General features: G+C 37.3%; 2 protein-coding genes across 2 annotated transcripts in view; both read right to left on the bottom strand.

Moving 5' to 3' along the window:
• Positions 1–143: 143 nt before the first annotated feature.
• On the bottom strand, positions 144–8,228 carry LOC107562733 (ufm1-specific protease 2-like). Its single transcript, XM_016247433.1, has 13 exons — positions 8,106–8,228; positions 7,879–7,977; positions 7,675–7,753; positions 7,360–7,543; positions 7,181–7,241; positions 6,939–7,093; positions 6,566–6,758; positions 4,699–4,845; positions 3,449–3,613; positions 3,248–3,372; positions 2,620–2,696; positions 1,939–2,063; positions 144–1,698 (listed from the first exon to the last, which is right to left on the bottom strand). Exons 1-13 carry the CDS (start codon positions 8,226–8,228, stop codon positions 1,612–1,614), a joined length of 1,620 nt encoding a protein of 539 aa, XP_016102919.1. The 3' UTR covers positions 144–1,611.
• Positions 8,229–12,287: 4,059 nt separating this feature from the next.
• The window catches only part of LOC107562741 (sorbin and SH3 domain-containing protein 2-like), a 35,367-nt gene continuing 25,202 nt past the window's right edge, over positions 12,288–22,452 (bottom strand). Inside the window, exons 20-25 of the mRNA XM_016247439.1 lie at positions 21,978–22,092; positions 21,760–21,888; positions 21,513–21,683; positions 13,960–13,997; positions 13,742–13,848; positions 12,288–12,931 (exon numbers count right to left, since the gene is read on the bottom strand). Of these exons, the coding sequence (XP_016102925.1) occupies positions 12,870–12,931; positions 13,742–13,848; positions 13,960–13,997; positions 21,513–21,683; positions 21,760–21,888; positions 21,978–22,092 (622 nt within the window). The 3' untranslated portion in view covers positions 12,288–12,869. The remainder of the gene's footprint in view (positions 12,932–13,741; positions 13,849–13,959; positions 13,998–21,512; positions 21,684–21,759; positions 21,889–21,977; positions 22,093–22,452) is intronic.

Here is a 22,452-nt window from a genome sequence, read left to right as displayed (position 1 = left end):
TGGTTCCGGACAATCTCCTGCGCATCTTGCGGCATGCGGAGGGCAGGCTTACTGCTTGCTTTGGCTGCTGCAAACCGGTGCTGCCCATCCATGGAACCTTTTCATTCCACAAAAGGTTCTTTAGATTATTAAAATGTTCCAATTTCTTTACTGAAAAATACCTATCTTCAGCTGTTAATTTTATTACCATTGTTTATATAATCAATCCAAAGGCAGAGTTAATAAAATTATTGAGATTAGATAGACATACATAGGCATATTAATTTTCAAAAGAGCTCAAACATAACAGGAATGCCCCTGTGGTTACCTGTTAAAGCAAACATCATCCTCAACAACTATAACCATCTTATGAATATGAACACTTCTCTAATTAACTATTCCATTTTCCACTCAGCATTTGCAACAACGGTGGACAGACAGCCGAAGATATTGCATGGTCTTGTGGGTTTGAGGAGTGCGGGAGGTTTTTGAACATGCATCGCAGAACACAAGACTTAAAGAACGCTTCTTTATCATCCCTCACTGAACGGCACATACTGAGGAGCACTCTCGCAGGGCAGAAGAGAGGCTGCGAATGCTCCAGCGCTCAAGATGGAAAGAAAGCACGGGACTGGTGATGAATGTTCTCAGAGAGAGAGAGAATTTGAAGTAACATATAGGCTGTTTAACCATTACTGGTGTGAATGGTAAACAGAAGTATCAGTATGTCATCAACAGTCTGAATTACCGGTGGACATTTGGTATTGAGCCTATACTGTAGCCTCAGCAGTCAAGACAAATTGACACCGTTCTGGGGTCAGTGATTTGGAGTCTTAAGTACAGTAGTAATGACTGACACTAGTACTCCAGAACGGTTCAGAGCCATGCTCCATACATACTGTATACCTGCCAACACAGAGCAGACAGGAATCAAGGAAAAAGCAGAGAATTTTCTTTGGGGGAGACTTGTGGGTTTCTCACTGGAAATTTAACTTGGATCACATGTGTGTTGTGAAGCAATCATATAAAAACCCTGATGGCACTGAAATGCTTTCAGAGTTTTATGACAGTGTATAAATATGTGGCTGCAAAAGAGAAGAGAGCTGACTTGCTGCCAAGCTTGGCTAATCAAGACGTTCTTAATAAGGCAAGATTAGTTAAACAGAGGTTCAAGTCTCCCCAAAGGTCTCTGAGAAAAGTTAGAGACCCTCACAAAGTCAGAGACTTTGCAATAGTCAATGACTAAGGAAACATTTGCCGTTTTAGGAAGATATTTTAGCTGCCGTTTCTTTTTATTGATTTGCAGGAAGCCTTATCTTGTGTAGACGGTTCAAAGATATCTTGTGAATTTAATGTATGATGAACTGGTAAAAGTCTCGAGGATATGTCATCATTAATATCATCCGTTTGCAGCCTGACTGAAAATCATGTGAGAGGTTTCTGAAATTAATGTAACCTTTAGCGTGACTGAAAACGGATGCTACAATAGGCATGGACATTTAAAACATTGTAAGGACAATGAGTAATAAATCACTTTTTTGTGACATGTCGGTTTGCATTTCCACATGAGACTTCCTGTGTATCCATGAACTTAGAGTATGAATAAAAGTGGATAAGTGTCATGCACGTGACTCAGATGGTCTTGGGTCTCTGGGGAAGGCAGAGGTTGTAATAAGCATTTTGATCCCAGAACTCTGGCCCCTTCCATCCACACCAGCCCTGAAAAATATACAAACATCATTAACAAATGAGTTGTTAATTCTGGACAAGTAAGTGATGTTTTAAACCATGTTACACTTTAAATCCCATGTGTGTCTGGGTATAATGAAATAACAAAGATTATTGTTGTAGTAGTTTGTTTATTATTAAAGTAGCTTGTTCAGAATATAACCATTTTATATTTATTCATTTTTTAATTAAAATCAAATGGTCTGACTAGAGTAGTGTTGTCAAATGTACTTTGTCAGTGATGGTCTGCAGGTCCTCTCCACCAGTATAGTGAGGGTCCAAGATAAGAAAGCGTATTTGTCCAGTGTTCTCACTCCATGCTACGCCTAAAATGGTGTGTGCAAGTACTCCGCCACCTGGCGAGAAAAATATTGGCTTTATTTTTCAATTACCATTTACATCTTAAAAATAGCAAAACAAAAAAAATGCATAAAAAACAAGCTACCTAGACTACAAAAGTATGAGGTTGTTTTTGAAAGAAGTCTTTCATGCTCAACAAGGTTACATTTATTTGCTCAAAAATACAGTGAAAGCAGAAATACTGTGAAATATTTCCATAAATATATTTTATAATGTAATTTATTCTTGTGATGGCAAAGCTGATTTTTCAGCAGTCATTACTCCCATCTTCATTGTCACATGATCTTTCTAATATGTTGAATTTGGTGACCAACAACCACTGCTTATTACAATGTCGAAAAAAATTTTTTTTTCAGTATTTCTTCAGAAAATAATAGAAAAGTTAGAAAAGAACAGCAAACCTCAAAGTTTTGAACAGCAGTGTATAAGATACAAGTATGTTAGATCAGATGTTGATTATGATCTTTTTTTTTTTTTTTTGGGAAGGTGGGGGAGAACCTTGCTCCTATCCAATCACAAGTTGTAGGAAGGCGCTAAACAATGTTAACGCACCAATCATGACAGGAGTTCCTTCGGTCAGAAAGTGGTTGGCCAGCTCTCTGCCCTTGGTTGTCAGCTCTGATCCCTGACTTTAACAGAAAGACAATCATTTTTATAATTGAAACCATTCAGAAACTTTTATTGTAAATCTATGTTAGCATAGGCTTGCACCAGCTTTAGTTCAACTTCAAGCTGGTATACCCTACAGGGCTTGCCTAGATTTTTGCCCTGATATCTGATTTGGAGCAAGTTGACAGATTTCACAGATTCTCAGCTTAGGCATGCAGTCAAGGATATCAAATATGTTTAATATTTTGAGCTCATTTTAGACCACATATTTTGTGTGTGTCTGGTACTGTGTGATCCTTGTTTCGTTGTTTAGTGTATGATGCCCAGAGTTGTAATAATTTACAAAGAAGGCAAGTGAATGATGCCTAGTGTTTTAAAATGTGTTTAACATATGAGTAGTGTATTCCAGCCTTTAACCAAAATTCATAGCCTCTTGTGTGCAGTGGTATATGGAAGAAAAAAGGTGTCCAGTTTTCAGAATCTACTCCAATATGATCTGTTGTGGCCATTAAAGAGGAAAAACGTATTACCACCCTAAACAATAAACAAACACATTAAACACTTTGTATACCTGACAAACATGATCTTTGACGTGACCCCCAGCAGCTGGTTAAGGACAGCCTGAACTTCGATGGAGCCAATCCACTGACGTGAACCCACAAATCGTGGCTCTTTATCCCCAACATCCACAAGAGCCTGAAAAAGTAACAAATGTTCCTCTTAAATACATATAAAAAGAAAGCACATCCCATTGAGTGACAATTTTGTTTACCTGTTGGATCTGCGTGTGTGTGGGCACAGCTGTCTCCACATATCCTTGCTGCTGAAACCAGGAGCAGATAGTCTGAAGGGAACGATATGCACATCCCCAGCCATCATCATCCACACGATCCTGCATGTAGTGATGATAACTGTACACACCCTGCACCAGATACAGCTACAGAGAGAAAAACAAGACAAAGACAAGAGTGTTAATGGTTAAACTTTACTTTTGGCATCAAGAGATTTTGCTCTTTAAAAAGTGCTCATGAACATATTAAACCACCTTTAAAATGGGTAGTTCACCAATAAATGAAAATGTTGCTATCATTTGCTCACCACCCATGCAATTTTCTTTGGCATTTATCATCAATTATGTCATTCTTTAAAGTAACAAACCAAATGTGCCATTGGGAAGATCTGATTCTGATCATCATCATTTATCTTTAAAAGTTTTTGACCATCATTTAAAGGGGTCATATGATGCGATTTCAAGTTTTCCTTTCTCTTTGGAGTGTTACAAGCTGATTGTGCATAGATAAGATCCCTGAAGTTGCAAAGACTAAAGTCTCAAAACCATAGAGATATTCTTTATCAAAGTTAAGACTCTGCCACGCCCCCCTAAAACGGCTCATTCTAACACGCCCCCACATATCTACCTCACTATGTGGAAATATTTGCATAATGCCGCCCAAATGTTCACGCAAAGAAAGAAGGCGTGGTTTCAGTAACCGCAGTTAGTGTTGAATGTCTTTACATTCATTTTGAAAGATGAAGCTCGCGATTATGGTAAGGGGCATTACATTTCCGACGAGTGCTTGCGGTGTTCGGTTAATCACAATGCACTGGGTCAGCTGGCCAATCAGAGCAGACTGCGCTTGTCGGAAGGAGGGACTTTGTAGAAAACGAAGCGTTTGAGAGAGGCGGGGCATAGAGGACCTACAATAATGTACAGTATTTGAAAAATAATGTGTTTTTTTAATATTAAAGCATGTCAACATATTCTGTTACACCAAATAATGATCTTTAAAAAAGCATCATATGACCCCTTTAAAAAAGTAGTATGGAACATTATGTATACTGGCGTATTTTTTGTAACTTGAACTGTCTCTGTATAAAAAAAGAGCAGTGTGAACTTTTTAATATTATCCTTTTGTGTTCTACAGATAAAAAATAAGAAATAAATAGTAACAATAAGATAACAGATTTGGAACAACTGAATTTCATTTGTGGGTGAACTATTCCATTAAAGCACGGTCTCACCTTAGCATCCTCAATGTTGGGTGGGTTCAGGTGTATGTGGGGATTGCGGAGGTAACCGTCTTTATAGGCTGCATCAGGGAAATGAAAGGCATTGGCACGTCTCAGGTATGGCCTGTCACTTGGCAACTTAAACCTCTTGTGCAGATCCTACACACAAAGGAAGTTTACCTGGTTTAGAGAGCACTCATGTGAGTCACTAATAAATAGCAATTCTTAGGATTAAGATATTGTTCAAAAGTCTGAGGTCAGCAAGTTAATTTTTTTGAATAGATGGGTCCCGGCCTCTTATGCTCACCAAGGCTGAATTTTTTGAACAAAAATACAAGTAAAAACAGTAATAAAGTGAAAAATTATTACAACTTAAAGTAAATGTTTTCTTTTTTAGGAAAGTTTATAATGTATTGTATTCCTGTGATGACAAAGCTGAATTTTCAGCAGCCATGACTTCAGTCTTCAGTGTCACAAGATCCTTCAAAAATCATACTAATATGGTTATTTGGTGCTCAAGAAACATTAATTATTATTGTTATCAACGCTGAAAACAGTTGTGCCGTTTAATATTTTTGTGAAAACTATTACATTTTTTCAGGGTTCTTTGATGAACAGAAAGTATAAAAACTTTATTACTTTAATTTATTATTATTAAAATATTATAGATTTTTTAATTTCATGCATACTTGCTAAATACAAACTATATATATATATATATATATATTTATATTATTATTATTCTTACTGACGCTAAACCAGGAGTGTCTAAACTCGGTCCTGGAGGGCCGGTGTTCTGCAGAGTTTAGCTCCAACTTGCCTCAACACACCTGCCTGGAAGTTTCAAGTATGCCTAGTAAGACATAGGGGTGTAAAAAAATAGATACACGCAAGTATTGCAATATTTTGTTTGGTGATACAGTATTGATTCTCAAAAACAAAATATTGATATTAAAAAAAAAAAAAAAGATTCATGGCAGTTGTTTTGAGTTTATATCCCGACCACTATAGCGGTCTTCATCTCTGAACTTAAACATTGACAGGAAATACTAGCACAAGGGCACGGCACTAATGTTAGCGTTAATATAGATCGCTGCTAGTAATGGAGGACGAAAGAATTGTTCCAGCTCCCGTTTCGGTGTACAAAGCTGAAGTGTGGCATCATTTGGGTGAAATCCAAGTTGAAAGGTTCTGAGAATGTTCAACATCTGTATTTATTATATTGTTTTACATTTGTTTTGCTTTCTTTAGGAATCCTGCAAGCACTTTATTTTTCATTGATATTAAGCAGATGTAATTCTTTTGTTCAGATCAAAATGTTATGGCATTGTATGTTTTGTAAACTTAACTGTGAACTTTTAAAGCAGGATCTGAAAATATATGGCCTTTCTATCAAATACATTTTATACATAGGCCTATTATACATTTAACTTAAGAATCCTGCAATCACTTTAATTTTTCCCCCTTTACTCGTACTGCACAAAAAGGGGTTTAGTACCGTTGAATGTTACAGGGACTGACTGCAAATGCAGATCCCACTGTGTTCTGTTTAAATAATTTATAATAATGTATTTATTTCTAAGGTTTGCATATGGTGGTCTGTTCTTAATGACAGCTTTCCTAAAATTATATCCTATTCCTAAAATAAGAAATATCCCAATATATCACCTTGCTTATAGTATCGCAACCCCTGTATCGTGATATGTATTGTATCGCCAGATTCTTACCAATACACAGCCCTAGTAAGACATTGATTAGCTGGTTCAGGTGTGTGTTATTAGGGTTGTATCTAAACTCTGCAGGACACCGGCCCTCCAGCACTGAGTTTGAACACCCCTGTGCTAAACCTTTGAACGTAGTACATGTGCTCATGTCTTGCCTCTCTGGCATCCTGTAGCTGGCTGTCTGGCACTCCTGCAGGGTAGATTACAGTTGTGAACCCAGCTGGTTCAGGCAGTTGAAAGTGAAATGGCTGTGGCACCAGGAAAGAGGAGCCCTTCCTGTATCGTAGCACCACCTCTTCCATGTCTGCCAACTGCTTATTTAATGCCTCCACCAGCCCTGTACACACACTGAACAATCACACACACACACACACACACACACACACACACACACACACTAACAAATGATTCTGCTGTACTTCACAACTCTGAAATTAGCATTAAAATCATAGCAGTAAAAACACTTCCTTACAAACCTTATGATTTTAAGAGAACCTGAGCCAAATTTTTTTTTTTAAATGCACTCACGTTGCCAGGCTCTCATCAGTGGTCACAGACAGAACACAGTCTAAAGGCAGTGGCATCTTCACACAATGCTGCTGTGTGCTCACTCTGATGAGACTAGGAGCTTCATTCCCAGCAGGTTCTGTGACCTCAAACAACAGCTTCATATTCACTACAGTCTAGATAAAGATGGACAGCAGAGAGTTACTGTTAGAGTGACTGTTAACGGTTACTGCCTTTCAAATACTCTAGAGAAAGACTCTCACAGGTCCAGATTTTTTCTTATCTTTCTTTTTTGATGACTTCTTGGTCCCACTATCATCTAACCTGTGAACAGCAACAATAAAGTATTATACTTTGTTAACATCCTTACTGTGCAAACTGCATAATACTCTAATTTACCATATACAAACATTAAAGATATGAAAGGCATAAGAATACATACTCTATATACTGCAGAATATCTCCACATGATGATGCTTTTGTCAAGCTTTCCACGTTTGACTGGAAACCAGTGTTAGGCCATATTAATACTGGACTGTTACAGACAGTTAAAACTATATTTTTGGATGATACTTTGTATTGGAGACCCTGGAAACTTTTTGATATCGTGCCTTGACTTTGTGCACCTGCAAGAAGGGAACACAGAGACTCTTTTTCTCCTTTCATAACCAGCGTATATGCTTTCATAAAAGAAAGTTAATTAAAAAAATTCGAAGTTTTACAAATCAAGCTCATTCTTTTATAATTTGAGCTTTACCATTTGGGTTGTCGAGCTGGCAAGCAAACTCCAAGATTCCTTTCAATCGAAATATAACGTCGCACTCTTCTGAATGAACCTGGGGAAATCAAAACACACTTCATTAACTACATAAGATTAAAATAAATGAGCATATAGTTCTTGCTGTTCGTTACAGTAAGTAATTCTCTCTGAAGCATGTGTTGACAAAATGCTAGATCATACTATATTAGCATTGTATGCAACTATGGTTTCACGAAAAGGCGTTTTGTTTTCAACAACAGTTTGTTTGAAAATAGATCCTGAACCTTCACAACCGTCCCACTGAGAAAACAGACAGACAGAACCAATCAGAGATATCCATAGAGATAAATTTAACGTTCTTAATTCCTGAATAAAAATGAACTTCCAGTGGCCTGACTTACATTATGCCGTTACCACACTTATCACACATTGGTAGCTTGTGCAAGTTCCCCACAGGAGCAGATGACTTGGTCGTAGGGGCACGGACTTTCCTTGTCACTAATGGACGTGTACCTGCCAATCAAAAAGATCTGAATCCTAGTATCAGTCATGTTTAAATTTTGTAAACCTGAATGAATCCAATCCAGTTGCAGATTTTGGAAGTACTGTTTAGTGTATGGTACCCAACTGCAATTCTAATATTTGTTTACATGTGCACTATCTATTCAGAGGAAACATGTCACCGGATCTGATATGAGCAAAACTGGCATTTTTCTCTTAATGACACCTAAAATAGGTCAGAATTATTTTTTCAAATATTCCGAATATATTTTTACATTTATTAAAATTTTTTATATTTGTATAACTTATCTACATAAATACACAATCAATGAGAAAAGTAATTCATATAGGCCATATGAACGCACTTCCTAAAACAGATCAGTGATTCAACTGTCATGTCTGCTGTCTGATTAAGTGTATTTTTTATATCTATATTGGTGATGTAAGATGCTATTTCTATAAATGAGTCAGGTGCACTTGTGGACATTACAACACACATTGCACTTTTGTTTTTCAGTGAATAACAACTGAATTAAATCCTAATCTGGTAAATCTACACACACACACACACACACACACTCACACTCACTTTGGCGACGGTGAGGGGTTGGCTGAAGTCCCGTCCTCCAATAAGTCGAAAGCCCCATGGTGCGTGTCCATCCAGCACAACAGAGAATGGCATATCCACAGCAGGTGTGTGTGCGTGTGTGTCTCGAGTGTGATGGTGAATTCAGCTCGAAATCCTTTAGAGCAGACGGAAGACCACTCCTCCAGAGTGAGGGCTATCTCTCTCTCTTTATATCTTTCTCTCTCTCTTTTCTTTTTCATAATGCTCTTCCCTCTCTATCTGTCTGTTCATCTCATCTGCCTCTCCTCTGCTCCACTAAATTCTCATTTTACTCACTACATTTCTGTGCCACTTTCTCTCCATTTACATCTGAATCTGTCTTATCACATCACCAATCTTAACCACCTCAATTTGATATCAGAATGATACATTAATGTCAGCATGCCAAGCCTTGTTTACACATTTTTTCCAGTTTAAATGAAGAGATTGTAGAAAGAAAATGTCCAGAATGTCCAAGCTGCTCTTTTCCACCCAACAAAAAGTTGTCATCTAACTATCTATCTATCTATCTATCTATCTATCTATCTATCTATCTATCTATCTAGGAGAGAGAGAAATGTCTTTATTTGAAAGTGAGCAGTTAAACTCGATTCTCTCAAGCTCACCAGCTCATCAAGAACACACATTAAATAACACTATATGTTGTTCAGTCAAAAGGCTATACGGAAAAAGGCAAAAATATCTTCCAAAAAATCAACAAGAAGAATATATTGATAATAATTTCTTAAATATCAAATCATAATAGCTGATTTCTTCAGGATAATGTGACACTAAAGACTGCAGTAATGACTGCTGACAATTTAGCTTTGAATCATAGGAATAAAATTACTGAAATAAATGAACTTTTCCACGACATTCTAATTTATTGAGATGCACCTGTATATTCAATATAAAACTGTATTTGGTGCATTTTTATCAAATAAATGCAGCCTTGGTAACTACAAAAACATAAACAAAAATTTAACTGAATGTAAACTACAAACAAACATAAACAATATTAATACTACAATACTAATAAATGTTGGCACCTGCCCACACTGCCAAAAGCACCAAAAGTTGGTTAAATGACCATGGTGTTGGTGTACTTGACTGGCCAGCAAACTCACCAGACCTGAACCTCATAGAGAATCTGAAGTCTGAATGTAAACTACAAACAAACATAAACAATATTAATACTACAATACTAATAAATGTTGTAGTTTTATCATTTAATGCCATGTAAAAACTACTAAATGTCCATTAGTGAAATGATTTTCTTAAGTTTGCCAACAACAATTGCTTTGTTGTTTCAGGTTTTTTTTTTGTGGTGCAAAGACAAAACTAAAAAGGTTGCAAAATACTTGAAATGAATATAAAAATTACAATCTCGCAGTGTTTAGATATCAGAACCAGAGGCAACGATAAACAGAGAGGCTCAAATAACTGAGCACAAATTTATTGGATATAGAACAAAACAAAAGACCAGAGACAGAGAGAGAGAGATAGAGAAAGAAAGAAAGAAAGAAAGAAAGAAAGAAAGCCATGTAAAAACTACTCAATGTAAAATAGTGAAATGATCTTTTTGTGAAAGCCTGTTGTTTTTATTACAAATAACAATTGCTTTGTTGTTTCAGGTTTTTTTTTTGTGGTGCAAAGACAAAACTAAAAAGGTTGCAAAATACTTGAAATGAATATAAAAATTACAATCTCGCAGTGTTTAGATATCAGAACCAGAGGCAACGATAAACAGAGAGGCTCAAATAACTGAGCACAAATTTATTGGATATAGAACAAAACAAAAGACCAGAGACAGAGAGAGAGAGATAGAGAAAGAAAGAAAGAAAGAAAGAAAGAAAGAAAGAAAGAAAGAAAGAAAGAAAGGGAGAGAGAGAAATGTCTTTATTTGAAAGTGAGCAGTTAAACTCGATTCTCTCAAGCTCACCAGCTCATCAAGAACACACATTAAATAACACTATATGTTGTTCAGTCAAAAGGCTATACGGAAAAAGGCAAAAATATCTTCCAAAAAATCCACTGTCTTTAGTAGAGGACAGTAGTTTGCAAACAGTGACAAAAATCTCCCAACTCCAATTTGACTAGAGTGTGCACCAGTCTCCATCCTGTGCTGAAGAAAGTCCTTTATAAGTCCCCAAAAAATGCTCTTTGCCTATTTTTTGCATACATTTTCTTTCTTTTTTGCACCAAAGTAGTTGAAGAATAAATTTGGCACATGGGATGCAATATTAAGGACTAAACAGATGAAAGAAACCAAAAGTGAGAAAGGAAGGGCTTTATAATGTAAGTGAAACTCGTGTACAAAAGGACATATTAAGAATCAGCAAACACAGCCGTGAAGCTGGAAAATGCAAAGTGTGATTAAAACATTTAAAGCGGAAGTGTGTAATTTCTGTGTCATCAAACATTATTGCAACTTTTTTCAAACTAGTTTCCAAAACACTTCCCATCTGCCATTGGTCAGGCAAACAGAAAGCCCCTCCCCAAACTCAAACCACTGATTGTTAATCAAATTAACAAAGCTATAAATTATTCAACCAATGAATGGTTTACTTAGTTGTCCCTGCATATTAAGCTACGAAAGGAGACAATATTTTATTACTCACATTCTTACACACTTCAACTTTAAAGAAAAAATAATAGAACTAATAAATGTTTAAGGTGCTTTAAGATTGCTCTGCTGTCTGTGAAATTCATAGACACACTTTTCCTTATACTGAATATACATACTTGTAAAAGCCGATGCAACACAAGCGTTATGCTTTCAGATGAGAACACAACAAGTGATACACTTAGTGCAGAAAATACTGATATACAAATCCTTCGAAAAAATAAACATAACATTTTGAACGTCAGACAAGCATACAAACATTTATCAAAGACCAACAGCTCTCTCTGTTGCGTTATATGATGCAATTTTAAAAGAGTGAATCTCATGAGAAACATGGCAGATAAATGACATCATTTAAGTTTTATATCAGAGATCAAACTTTCAAAACAAACAAACAAAAAAAATCGAAATGATAACGTTTTAGATAAATTAGTTAATTTAGGTTAACAAATAAAAAATTTAAACATCATAGCAGGCTCACCTTGTTGTTGTAACATTGTTGCAATTCATTACTAAAACAAGCCATGATTTAATCTTGATTTACTTGTGTTTTTTTTTTTACTGTATTAACGTCAGGTGGTTCAATGACACCTGCTTTACAATTCTAAAACTCAGTCCATTCATAAAATCCGCAAGTAAACATTGGAAAAAAGTTCACTAATCAAATATTTGTTACCAAATTCCATAAAAGCATCTTTACTTTCCAGAATATCAATGCACTTTCTTTTGAAGACAACTTATACAAATACCCACAATGCACTGATTATTATATGAACATTATCCTATATGAATGATTGCCACTTCAACAATAGCAAAATTGCTCCATGACAGTTATTTTGTAATTCTGTATGGCTAAAGTATTGTTACCTATACAAATTTAAACACATCTGTTCTTATCACATATTTATTTTGGCCACACGGGGAATGAGCAATTTCATAACTGTCCATGATTTCACCTTTAGCTCATTTTAATAAAACTATCCATCCTCATCGATAACCAGTGGTCTCTATTGCTATTAACTTTGTATTGTTTAATACACACATACACACACTCAGTTGAACACTGATGCCTGAGGTTTCTTCTCAGACACACTTTTCCATGTGTCTACCATTTATACTGATCTACTGCCTGAATCCTCACCATACTAACACTGAGCTAGTGCATCCTGGAAAATAACTAAATGTCAATATAACAGGAAAAACATTAATGAATGTGCTGTTGTCAGAATAGCAGATGAAGGAACAGCAAGGAGACTCTGTGATGGCACAAAAACAAAGAGCTCAAAGTGAAATAAACTTCAGTGGTTTGTCTGTGTGGACATGACAGAGCTAAAACGGTTGTGGTTGTGAACACACTCACACATATGGACACACACACTTTCTCAAAGGTGAAGTGCCTTGTTGGCCCTACACAGTAGGCACTTGAGTGGCCATATTTGTGCCATTTTTTCCTTTTTGTTAAAGCGGTTTAACATAGTTTCCTGGGAACGTTCCAAATAACCTGGTTCTCCGAGAAGTACCTGTAAAAAAGGGACTATCAGCAAAGCATGATTACAGTGTATAATGCATAAAACATGATAACAATGTACAATGTACATTATTATAATTACATGGCACTTTGGGATACTTGACTCTGATTGGTCAATAACATTATTGAATAGTTAAAGTTCAAATTGCATTATCATGCATCATTTAAGAACACTTATATGCACTTGTATTACTTACTCACCAAAGCAGCATTTATTTGATCAAAACTACAGTAAAATTAGTAATATTGTGAAAAATTACTACAATTCAAAATAGCTGTTATTTCTATTCAATTAGCCCTTTATTATATTTCAATATATTTTAAAATGTAATTTATTCCTGTGATGGCAAAGCCGAAGTTTTAGAAGCCATTACTCCAGTCTTCATTGTCACATGATCCTACTTCATAGTAATATGTTGATTTGGTTCTCAAGTACTTATTATTATGATCAATGTTGACAACAGTTGTGCTGCTTAATACTTCAGTGGAAACCATGAAACATTAAAAAAAAAAAACAGGATTCTTTGATGAATATATAAAGTTCAAAAGCACAGTATTTATTTGAAATATATGTTTTGTAACAATATAAAAGTCTTTTTTTTAAAATCAGTTTTTACAGTTTTATCAATTTTATGCATCCTTGCTAAATAACAGTATTAATTTATTTTAAAAAATCTTACTGACGCCCAATATTTTAATTGTAGTGTACACATATTTCATTTAATAAGTCATATTGAGTAGTCTCATTAATAAAAAAGTATATACCATTTGCAGAGGTGCTGTAATAACTACAAAAACTTACCCACAAACCAGCCATCATCACATTTCTCGATAACATCAATAACGTCCCCCTCCTTCAGCTCCAGCTCATCCCCATTACGAGACACATAGTTGTACACAGCTTGGAAGCTTAAGTGAAATTAAAATAATATACTTTTTTAAATGTGCTGTTTATGTTCCGACAGTGAATAAATACAATGAAAAGTGAAAAGTATCTGGAAAATTGAAAAGTGTACTTACGGGTCACCACCTGAATGCTGAGAATCCTGCGTAATTTTCTGAGAGAAAGAGAGAGGAAAGTGTCAGTATGGTGTGCATATAAGACTTTAAGGTGTCAGAATAACATGCCAAATCCAGGCACAGGATGTCATTCTGTGAGTCTTCATCGTCATCACAGAGCTTAGAGAAGACCTGTTGTGTTACAATACACACAAAGAAGAAATCCACCCATGATGCGACCAGAGAACTATAAAAGGGATTAGAAAGGACTTAATTTGCCAGTCTGCACTGCTGCTAGTGTCACAGCACACTCCATCCTACCCTTCTTGCTCTACTGGGTGATAAACAGGGAGATACACAGCGCCTCCTGGTGGAAATGGGGCTACGGGGTGGTTTACCCTCAACCACCACTTCCTGCCTATATACTGTCTGCAAGAATCAAATTCAAGGCAACCAATCAGAGATCAGCACGCTCATACAAAATCCATCTCAGTGTTATTTACAACCTCATTCTCAGTCTTAATCTCAATACCAATGTTAATTTGATTTTAGTTTAGTCATTCCAGAGTCTTGAATTATTAGGGATATGATAACTTCAGTCCAAATTTGGGCAAATAACAGACATAGTTATACATATAAAAACGCACCCTTCTCACTCACACTATTAATACATGCCATATTTAAAATAATGGAATGAGGAATATAAAAACTCATATATCTTGCAATAAAAATTCATAGTAACCACTAGCTGTTAAGATCTAATAGGGACAGAAAAGCAAGGATGCACAGATATTAAAATCCTGTCTGATACCGAAAAATCAGTCACTTAGTAAAAAAAATAAATAAATCAGTAATTACGTCACTGTATGTTATGACTGATTACCAATAAATTGCTAATCTTAAAATTATTTACTGTTTTGTATCAATTTATCAAAAATAAACATGAATGAAACAATCATTTTAAATGCTGCAAGTGAATTTAGCCATCAAAATTATTTTTCTAAATTCTTGGGCTGCCCTCGACTAAGGATTTTTCTGGTCCGACTAGTAGTCGTTCATTTGAAGCATTAGTCGACTAATGGCACGTTTGTTACAGTTTTTCTGAATTGCTAAAACACTAAACCCCAATCTCTGAACCAAATTATCACTAGCTTAAACCAAATTGTCGAATAAAGCACTCTTTCTGCTAAACCTTAAACACGTTCAGGCAGTTAGGCTCTATTTGCAAATCTCATGCACTCTTTTTGCAAAACTCTAAACACATTCTCATTCACTTAAACACTTATCACACTGTGATGCATTTCTGCTGCAAAATGCTAAACACAAGTGGCAAAAGTTAAACTCAACTAAAGCACAGTTGTCATCATTTACACACAACGATTCAAAATTGTTCACACTTGTTTCTAATGATGTGATCAAACCAACTGTACAAAATATGAGCCAGTTCAGAGTGCACAAGTGGCACAGGTGACTGAATTATGATATGAACAATAGATGGAAACAATCTATAGGTTTAAGGTTTAGAGAGTGTTATCAAGGCTGGATCTGTCAGACCAGAGGGTTTTTTCTCTTTGTCAAAAAAGACAACATTACATGTGATGTGGACAAAGTCCTCAGGCCGGACTCAAGCACAAAGACGTGATGCTAAGACAGAATGAATCTCTCACTGATCGTGATTTTACAACTGCACAATTTACAGTATTTGAGTGTACTGTAACATGCTATTCATTTAGAGTTTTATTTGACCTATTTGGCCTTTGCAGTTGGACTGCAGTATTTTTGCAGTATCCAAGTGCTGTATATATACAATACAAACATTCAGTATTATTCAATATTCAGCACAATACTATTCTTGCAGTACATACAATATAATCACCTTGCTCAGTTGCAATTACTATACTTTTTTACAGAATTGCAAAAATGTTTACTCAATACAATATATTTTTTTCTGTAATGTTCTGGATGCTGTGTTCTCCATTTTTTTCTGTAGTGTCTAATGAATGCTCTGTAGTGTTTATTTTATTGACTCATGTGTGTGCGATCTGAGAGCACCGTTTGATTTTGAGTGCAAGTGAAATGGTTTTGCAGCGATTGTTTGATTTTGATGGAAGAGTCAGAGGTTTCGTGAATTTAGTTTGAGTATTCGGATTTGTGTTTAAGGTTTTGAGAAAATGAGTGGTGGTTTCAATAAATGTGTTTTAGCAATTCAGAAAAACTGTAATAAACCATTTAAATAATTATAATGAGCCTTTAATTGCCTACATAGCCTAATAAGTGCTCAAGCAAACGCATAAAGCTTGCCATTGCTCACCGCAGAAGTAATGATTATGAATGTGTCAGGGAAAAACAGTAAAGAGACTGCATTAACATTTCAATAATTTGATAAACTAGTGCTTTCTTTGTGTTCGGCTTAAGAGATGAAGTCGGCAACACTGATTCGTCCTCTCCGCAGTAGTGATACGCCTGTATACGTTTCACACAGAATACATAATCTGAGAATATTTGTTTCCATTTGAATTGGTTCATTTGAAAGTAGACATTTTACTCTCTATAGATATACTTCATTTATACACGGAGTTTCACGCTCAAGTTCACAGAGACCGAGGCGGCAGAAAGCGCATCCTGTTTGCTTTAATTATTTTACAAAAGTTATTTTATATACATTATTTTGTTGTTATTGTGAGTGCACAAAAATAAACGTAGAGTCTTTACAGATTTGAAAGATTGATTACTCTTATCTGTATGCCCAAAAATGAGGGAGTATTTTAAGAGCAAGTGATGCACCGGCACCTCCATCTGTCCTGCAGTGAGCGCTACTGTTCATCTTCCACGCTCTGCACAGACACTTCAACAGCACACATTTTTCAAGGTTAACAGTAGATTGAGTGGCCATGTAAAGTTGCTAATACATATTTCAGATGATAAGCCATATTTGAGGTCGATGAATGATAGGCGAGCGTTTGGATGTCCTGCCTGATGTACTGTATTACCATAGACTAGCTGTTAACGATCTGTCCGTCACAAACTGCGTGACTTCACTAATGTGGATTTTTTTTTCTGCGATTAAGCGACTAATGACATTTTGGTCAACCAAGCCTCTTCTGGTCGACTAACGATTAGTCGACTATTAGGGGGCAGCCCTAAATTCAGTATGCACAATTAAATATCCAATTTCAGTCAATAAAGATAAATAAATCAATCAATTGATAATCGACATTGTATGGATATATTTTGCATGGCAACATAAAATACCATAAATGCACCATAAAAGAGGTTCATATGTCGCAGCTTGGCTCTGCTCATCAGGAACAGCGTGGCAGCTTGATATTTCTATTGGTGGTTTGGAACAATATGAGGATGCATAAATTTTAATTTTGGGGTCAACTAGCCCTTTAAGACCTTACTTAAAACCCTTGTCATTGTGTCAAATTAATACTTCTACTGCAATACAAGCCTTTTTTTGTTTTTTCCCTGAGGGTTCAAGGTTTCTCATATGATCTTACTTTTAATGTTTGTTTAATGTTGAAAACATTACAGGTTGTACATCACATGCACCACACAGCAGCCCTGAATACATTGTTTTGTTCATTCTTTTTTTTACCATAATCTTAGGAGAACGAGGCTGTGAACGTGGGGAGAGAGGAGGAATAGAGGGCTGAGTGGAGACTACAGGCACAGAGGAGGGAGGAGGAGAGGTGAGGAGTGAAGGAGAGCTGGGAGGAGATGGGATGTGGTCTGAAGAAGATGGAGGAGGAGAGGGAGTGGAGGGTGGAGAGGCCAGAATAGTTGGTAGAAGAGGCTGGCAGGAGGAATAAAGAGGAGGATGCAAAGAAGGAATAGGAGATGAAGGAGGAGATGGAGGGATTGGGGAGAGATGAGGAGAGGAGGAAGGAGAAGGAGAGTGGGAGGAAGGGATATTTGAGAGAATAGGAGTGGAAGTAGGAGAGGAAAGCTGAGAGAGGACAGAAGGAAGAAGGGGTTGCAGAAATGAGGGAGGTGGAGAAGGAGATGATTGATAGTTAGAAAGGAAAGAAGAAAGCAAAGGAGTAGGAATATTGAGAGTCGATGAAGGAGGTGGAGGAAGAGGGATTGGGGAGTTTGGAGGAGACAGAGGAGGTGAAGGAGGAGGAGTGGAGAGAGATAATGGAGGGAGAGGAGAGTCTGAAGGAGAAGAAACAACTGAGGTTTGGAGGACAGAGGAGGAATAGGGAACCAAAGGAAGAGATGAAGCAAGAGGAATAGAAGGAGGAGGAGGACATGGAGAAACTTTGGAAGAAGACAGTGGAGAATAGTGAACAGCAGAGGCAGATGATTCAATGTGTGGTGGAGAAAAACTAATGGAAGAGAGAGTAAGGGAGGAATTAGGCATAGGGGAGGTGGAGAATGACAGAGATGGAGTGTTGGAGGTGGAGTCAGCCTGGCAAAGAGAAAGACAGAGCTGTTCAACTACAACTTTCACAACTTTGAACTAGATTGTCAAAGTTATACACACGACTAGTGTGACAAAGACTATTAAAGGGGCCATATCATAGTAAACAGGATTTTCCTTGATCTTTTGAAATAGGATTGAGGCTGACTATATATATCTGTTCAGAAATCTTTACCACGTAACCATCAGTTTACATATCAACACCTGTTTTTTGTTGTTGTTTTTTTTACAATAATGAGAATGAGACTCTATTAAACACTGTGACAAAGATAAATTGAGGGGTAAAATAAGCTCTATTGCCATGAAAATAAATATAAAATCTGTAAATATTGTTTCCTAATAGTAGACCTTTTTCCCCCTATTCTTTTTTTAAGCAAAATTGTGATCTAGACAACTTTTCGTAAACCTTTCCAAGCTATACTGGACCCTGCTTAAAACCTGCAACCCAAAAGTAACGTCTCGGTTATGTATGGTAACCCTCGTTCCCTGAAGGAGGGAACGGAGACGTCACGTCGGATGACCGACGAAATTGGGATCTCGCTTAGAGGGACCAATCTACTTCAAGTGTAAACTAAACGAGCCAATGCACATTGGCATGCGATTATTGCATCCAGCTGCTGCTGATCACAGCGTGAGTATAAGTAGGCAGCAGATGCAGCGCATATTCAGGTTTTCGCTGAGGAGCCGAGCCGGTGACCCGGCCGCTCAGCGGTGGTACAGGAGCTGTGGCGACGGGACATGATGTTGGAACAGGGACGTTACGGAAGCTCCAACCTTCCCGAAGGAGGTTTTGGAAGCAATACACATATGGACATTCCTTAGGTGCATATGGAAGAATGGAGGTGAATGTAACCCTCTTGGAAATGGCAGGGATGCCCCTGATGGCCTCAGTCTGCTTTGGTCAGCGGAGAACCGCTGGGCAAGCTCTCCACCGTGTCACCCGAAAGGCCAGCCTGGGACGCGGGGGCGTTCAAGAATCGTGTCTTGTCCGTCTCGCGCATGTCAGCCAGTCACAGCCAGAAATGGCGCTCCCGGACCACCATAGTGGACATCGCACGACCCAGAGACTGCGCCGTAACCTTCGTCACTCGTGGCGCGAGGTCCGCCGCGGTGCGGAGTTCTCTGCGAACTTCCGGGTCGTGACCACCCTCGTGCAAGTGCCTCAGTGCCTTGGCCTGGTGCACTTGCAATCATCAAAAGACGTAACGTCAAGTTTGCTAAGCAACGTCGTCTTTAGAAAGACGCACCCGAATTTGCTCTTTTAGGGGAAAAAGCTCTTTTAGCGTGCTGAGGCACACAGGGGAGATGATCATCTGCAACACGAACAGGGGGTAGTGCAGACTAATGTGTGCAACCCACTCGACACGGGAAACCACCACTACTGAAGCGCCGTCCGCCAACACGAAGAGCTCTCCAAGAGCGCGTTGAACTCGTTCAGTCTTCTTCTCTCAGTAGAGTAGTCAGGAGCAGAACGATGTGATCGCTCGGCTCCGAAGCGAAAAGCTGAATATGCGCCGCATCTGCTGCCTACTTATACTCACGCTGTGATCAGCAGCAGCTGGATGCAATAATCGCATGCCAATGTGCATTGGCTCGTTTAGTTTACACTCAAAGTAGATTGGTCCCTCTAAGCGAGATCCCAATTTCGTTGGTCATCCGACGTGACGTTGAGACTGACCGACTGAAAGGGAGCCATTGTTTCTTATATAATTTACAAGTCTGTTCAGGACAATAACTTTAACAATAACTAAGGTTAAAATAATCCTTCTAATTCTGTAAGAATAGGGAAGTCAACACCACAGCTATAAGAATAACAGCAGAAGAACAATATAGATTAAATAATTTTCTTTAAAAACATTGACAGCCAATAAGAATCCATCTTTAAAGTGCTTGAGCCTTTAAAGCAGCAGACAACAATTACTGCAGCATATGCTTATAATATAACAGAACGTTATAATCATGGAGTGGGCATACATATGTGGAATTTAAAGAGAAAAAAAAACATGTTTAATATGGCCCCTTTAATTTAGTCAATGAACATGCAAATAATGGTTTGTGTAAATTTGTTTTTGAAAGTTTTCAGAATTAAAAAAATTATCATTAAACTTAAGGTTATAAGAGTTTTCACACCACCAGGCTATCATGCTTTTGTCACACTGCATGTTCTACCTCTTTTTTTGAAACAGTCTCCAAGCCTGATCTGTTGTTTGTTTCATCATCCTCTTCATTTATGTACAACTCAGGAAGTTTCTCCCATTTTATCGCAGCTACTGGACTGTAAATCTCTGTTTTCTCATTCAAAATGACTGACAACAGCTTCTCAGCCTTTTTCTCATAGATATCATGATGTTTATCCAGTATATTTTCTGATTTGTGGCTTGCACTGATGGACAGTGGCTTCTCAGGTAATACTTCTCGATTAGCCATGTTTTTTGATCGACTGGCCAATCGGAATTCAAGTTCATCATAGAGTTGATTTTTCAGAAACATCGACATAAGTTCGCCATATGGATCAGGTTCATTTATTAGCCTGGATGGGTCATAGTTTTGTTTCAAGCTTTGCTCCTTTAAATACATATCTTCTAAGAACTTTTTACCATCATGCCCCTTTCTTTCCATTCTTAACAGAGCTTGATTATGGTCTGTAATCCGTTTGACTGGTAAACCGAATGTTTCTGGTACATCTATTGCTCTCAGTTTATCTCTGTAGAGACGTTCATGGGAATAAAGCAAAATATTTGAAGACTCTGAAGTGATTGGTCCTTGGCTAGGAAAAGGGGAGCATTCTGAGGAAAGGTTTATTGGTGCGGTGAACCTTCGCACAAGTGGAGCAGGGGACTGGGGGCCAGTGTGGTGTAGATTGCTGGGTAATGGAGGAGGGGTGGGTGGGACTGAACTGCCACAGGAAGATGGGTAAGTGGTGGAGGCACCCAATGTGAGAGACAGCCATTCACTAGTGACCGTTTGAAGGTGTGTCTTAGTGGCAGAATCAAGACACTGCAAATGGGAGGACTCTGTATAGTGCTTGAGCAAAGGAAAAAGAAAGCAGGGAGACTGGTTTATGAACTTATTGGACGTATAGGACAGACTTTGTGGATGTGACAAAAACTTTGTGGACGGTCCAAAACTGGTGCTAAAGACTTACCTTATGTGCCCTGTATGTGTGCGTGTCTCCTTGGTGACTGGGGCTCTTGGAAGGAGAGCCCTTGATCACATCGACATAGGACACTGGGAAAATGCCCTGCTTGTTCGAACCAGGAATCTTTCCTTCATACCAATTCTGATCCACCTTCCTTAGAAGGATCACTCGCTCCCCCTACAACAGCAAAATATGCAATTCATGGTGGGAAGACTGAAAGATGGTAGGGTGTGATATAGGGCTTTACACTTGCCTTTCTAAGAGAAAGCTCCACGTTAGTGTCAGCATTGAAGTTGTATCGTGCTATTGCCTCTCCCATCTCTTGAACTTGAGCCGGAGGAGGAGGCCTGACAGGCTGCCTCCGCTCTGGAGACGCCACCTTCTGAAGGAGAAAATGAGAGAAATAGTGAGAAAGCAAGAGGGAATGTGATTAAGCATATAGTTCAATAAAATAGGTTATTTAAAATTTACCTCAACATAAGAGATGGGGAAAATCCCAATCCGTCCTCTGTGTTCCCCCTCATACCAGTTACTGTCAATCTGTCTGATGATGTTGACAGCATCACCTTTCTTAAAGGAAATTTCCCTGCAATGTGCAATAAACATGCATGTGACCATAAACATTCATTACATATACAATAAAGGGAACATTTATACCAGTGACGCACCTGAATCTATCTTCTGTATAAGTCACATTTCTATTTTTTCTACTGAAGCAACCAATCTGTGATAAAAATATTCACCAAATACAAACATAATAATATAATATAATATAATATAATATAATATAATATAATATAATATAATATAATATAATATAATATAATATAATATAATATAATATAATATAATATAATATAATATAATATAATATAATATAATATAATATAATATAATATAATATAATATAATATAATATAATATAATATAATATAATATAATATAA

Source organism: Sinocyclocheilus grahami, unplaced genomic scaffold, assembly GCF_001515645.1.
Source record: "Sinocyclocheilus grahami isolate Dianchi unplaced genomic scaffold, SAMN03320097.WGS_v1.1 scaffold836.1, whole genome shotgun sequence".
NCBI lineage: Eukaryota > Metazoa > Chordata > Actinopteri > Cypriniformes > Cyprinidae > Sinocyclocheilus > Sinocyclocheilus grahami.
Note: the sequence above shows the minus strand (reverse complement) of the source record. Positions and strands in the feature narration are given on the sequence as shown.

What these genes read in the sequence shown, in the direction of transcription:
- LOC107562733 (XM_016247433.1), bottom strand. Translation starts at nt 8,228, where the DNA reads ATGACTGATACTAGGATTCAGATCTTTTTGATTGGCAGGTACACGTCC. An exon ending in AACTTGCACAAGCTACCAAT is followed by an intron (nt 7,978 to 8,105) that starts GTGTGATAAGTG and finishes CTGTTTTCTCAG; the next exon opens with TGGGACGGTTGTGAAGGTTC. An exon ending in ATAAGAAAAAATCTGGACCT is followed by an intron (nt 7,094 to 7,180) that starts GTGAGAGTCTTT and finishes ATCTTTATCTAG; the next exon opens with ACTGTAGTGAATATGAAGCT.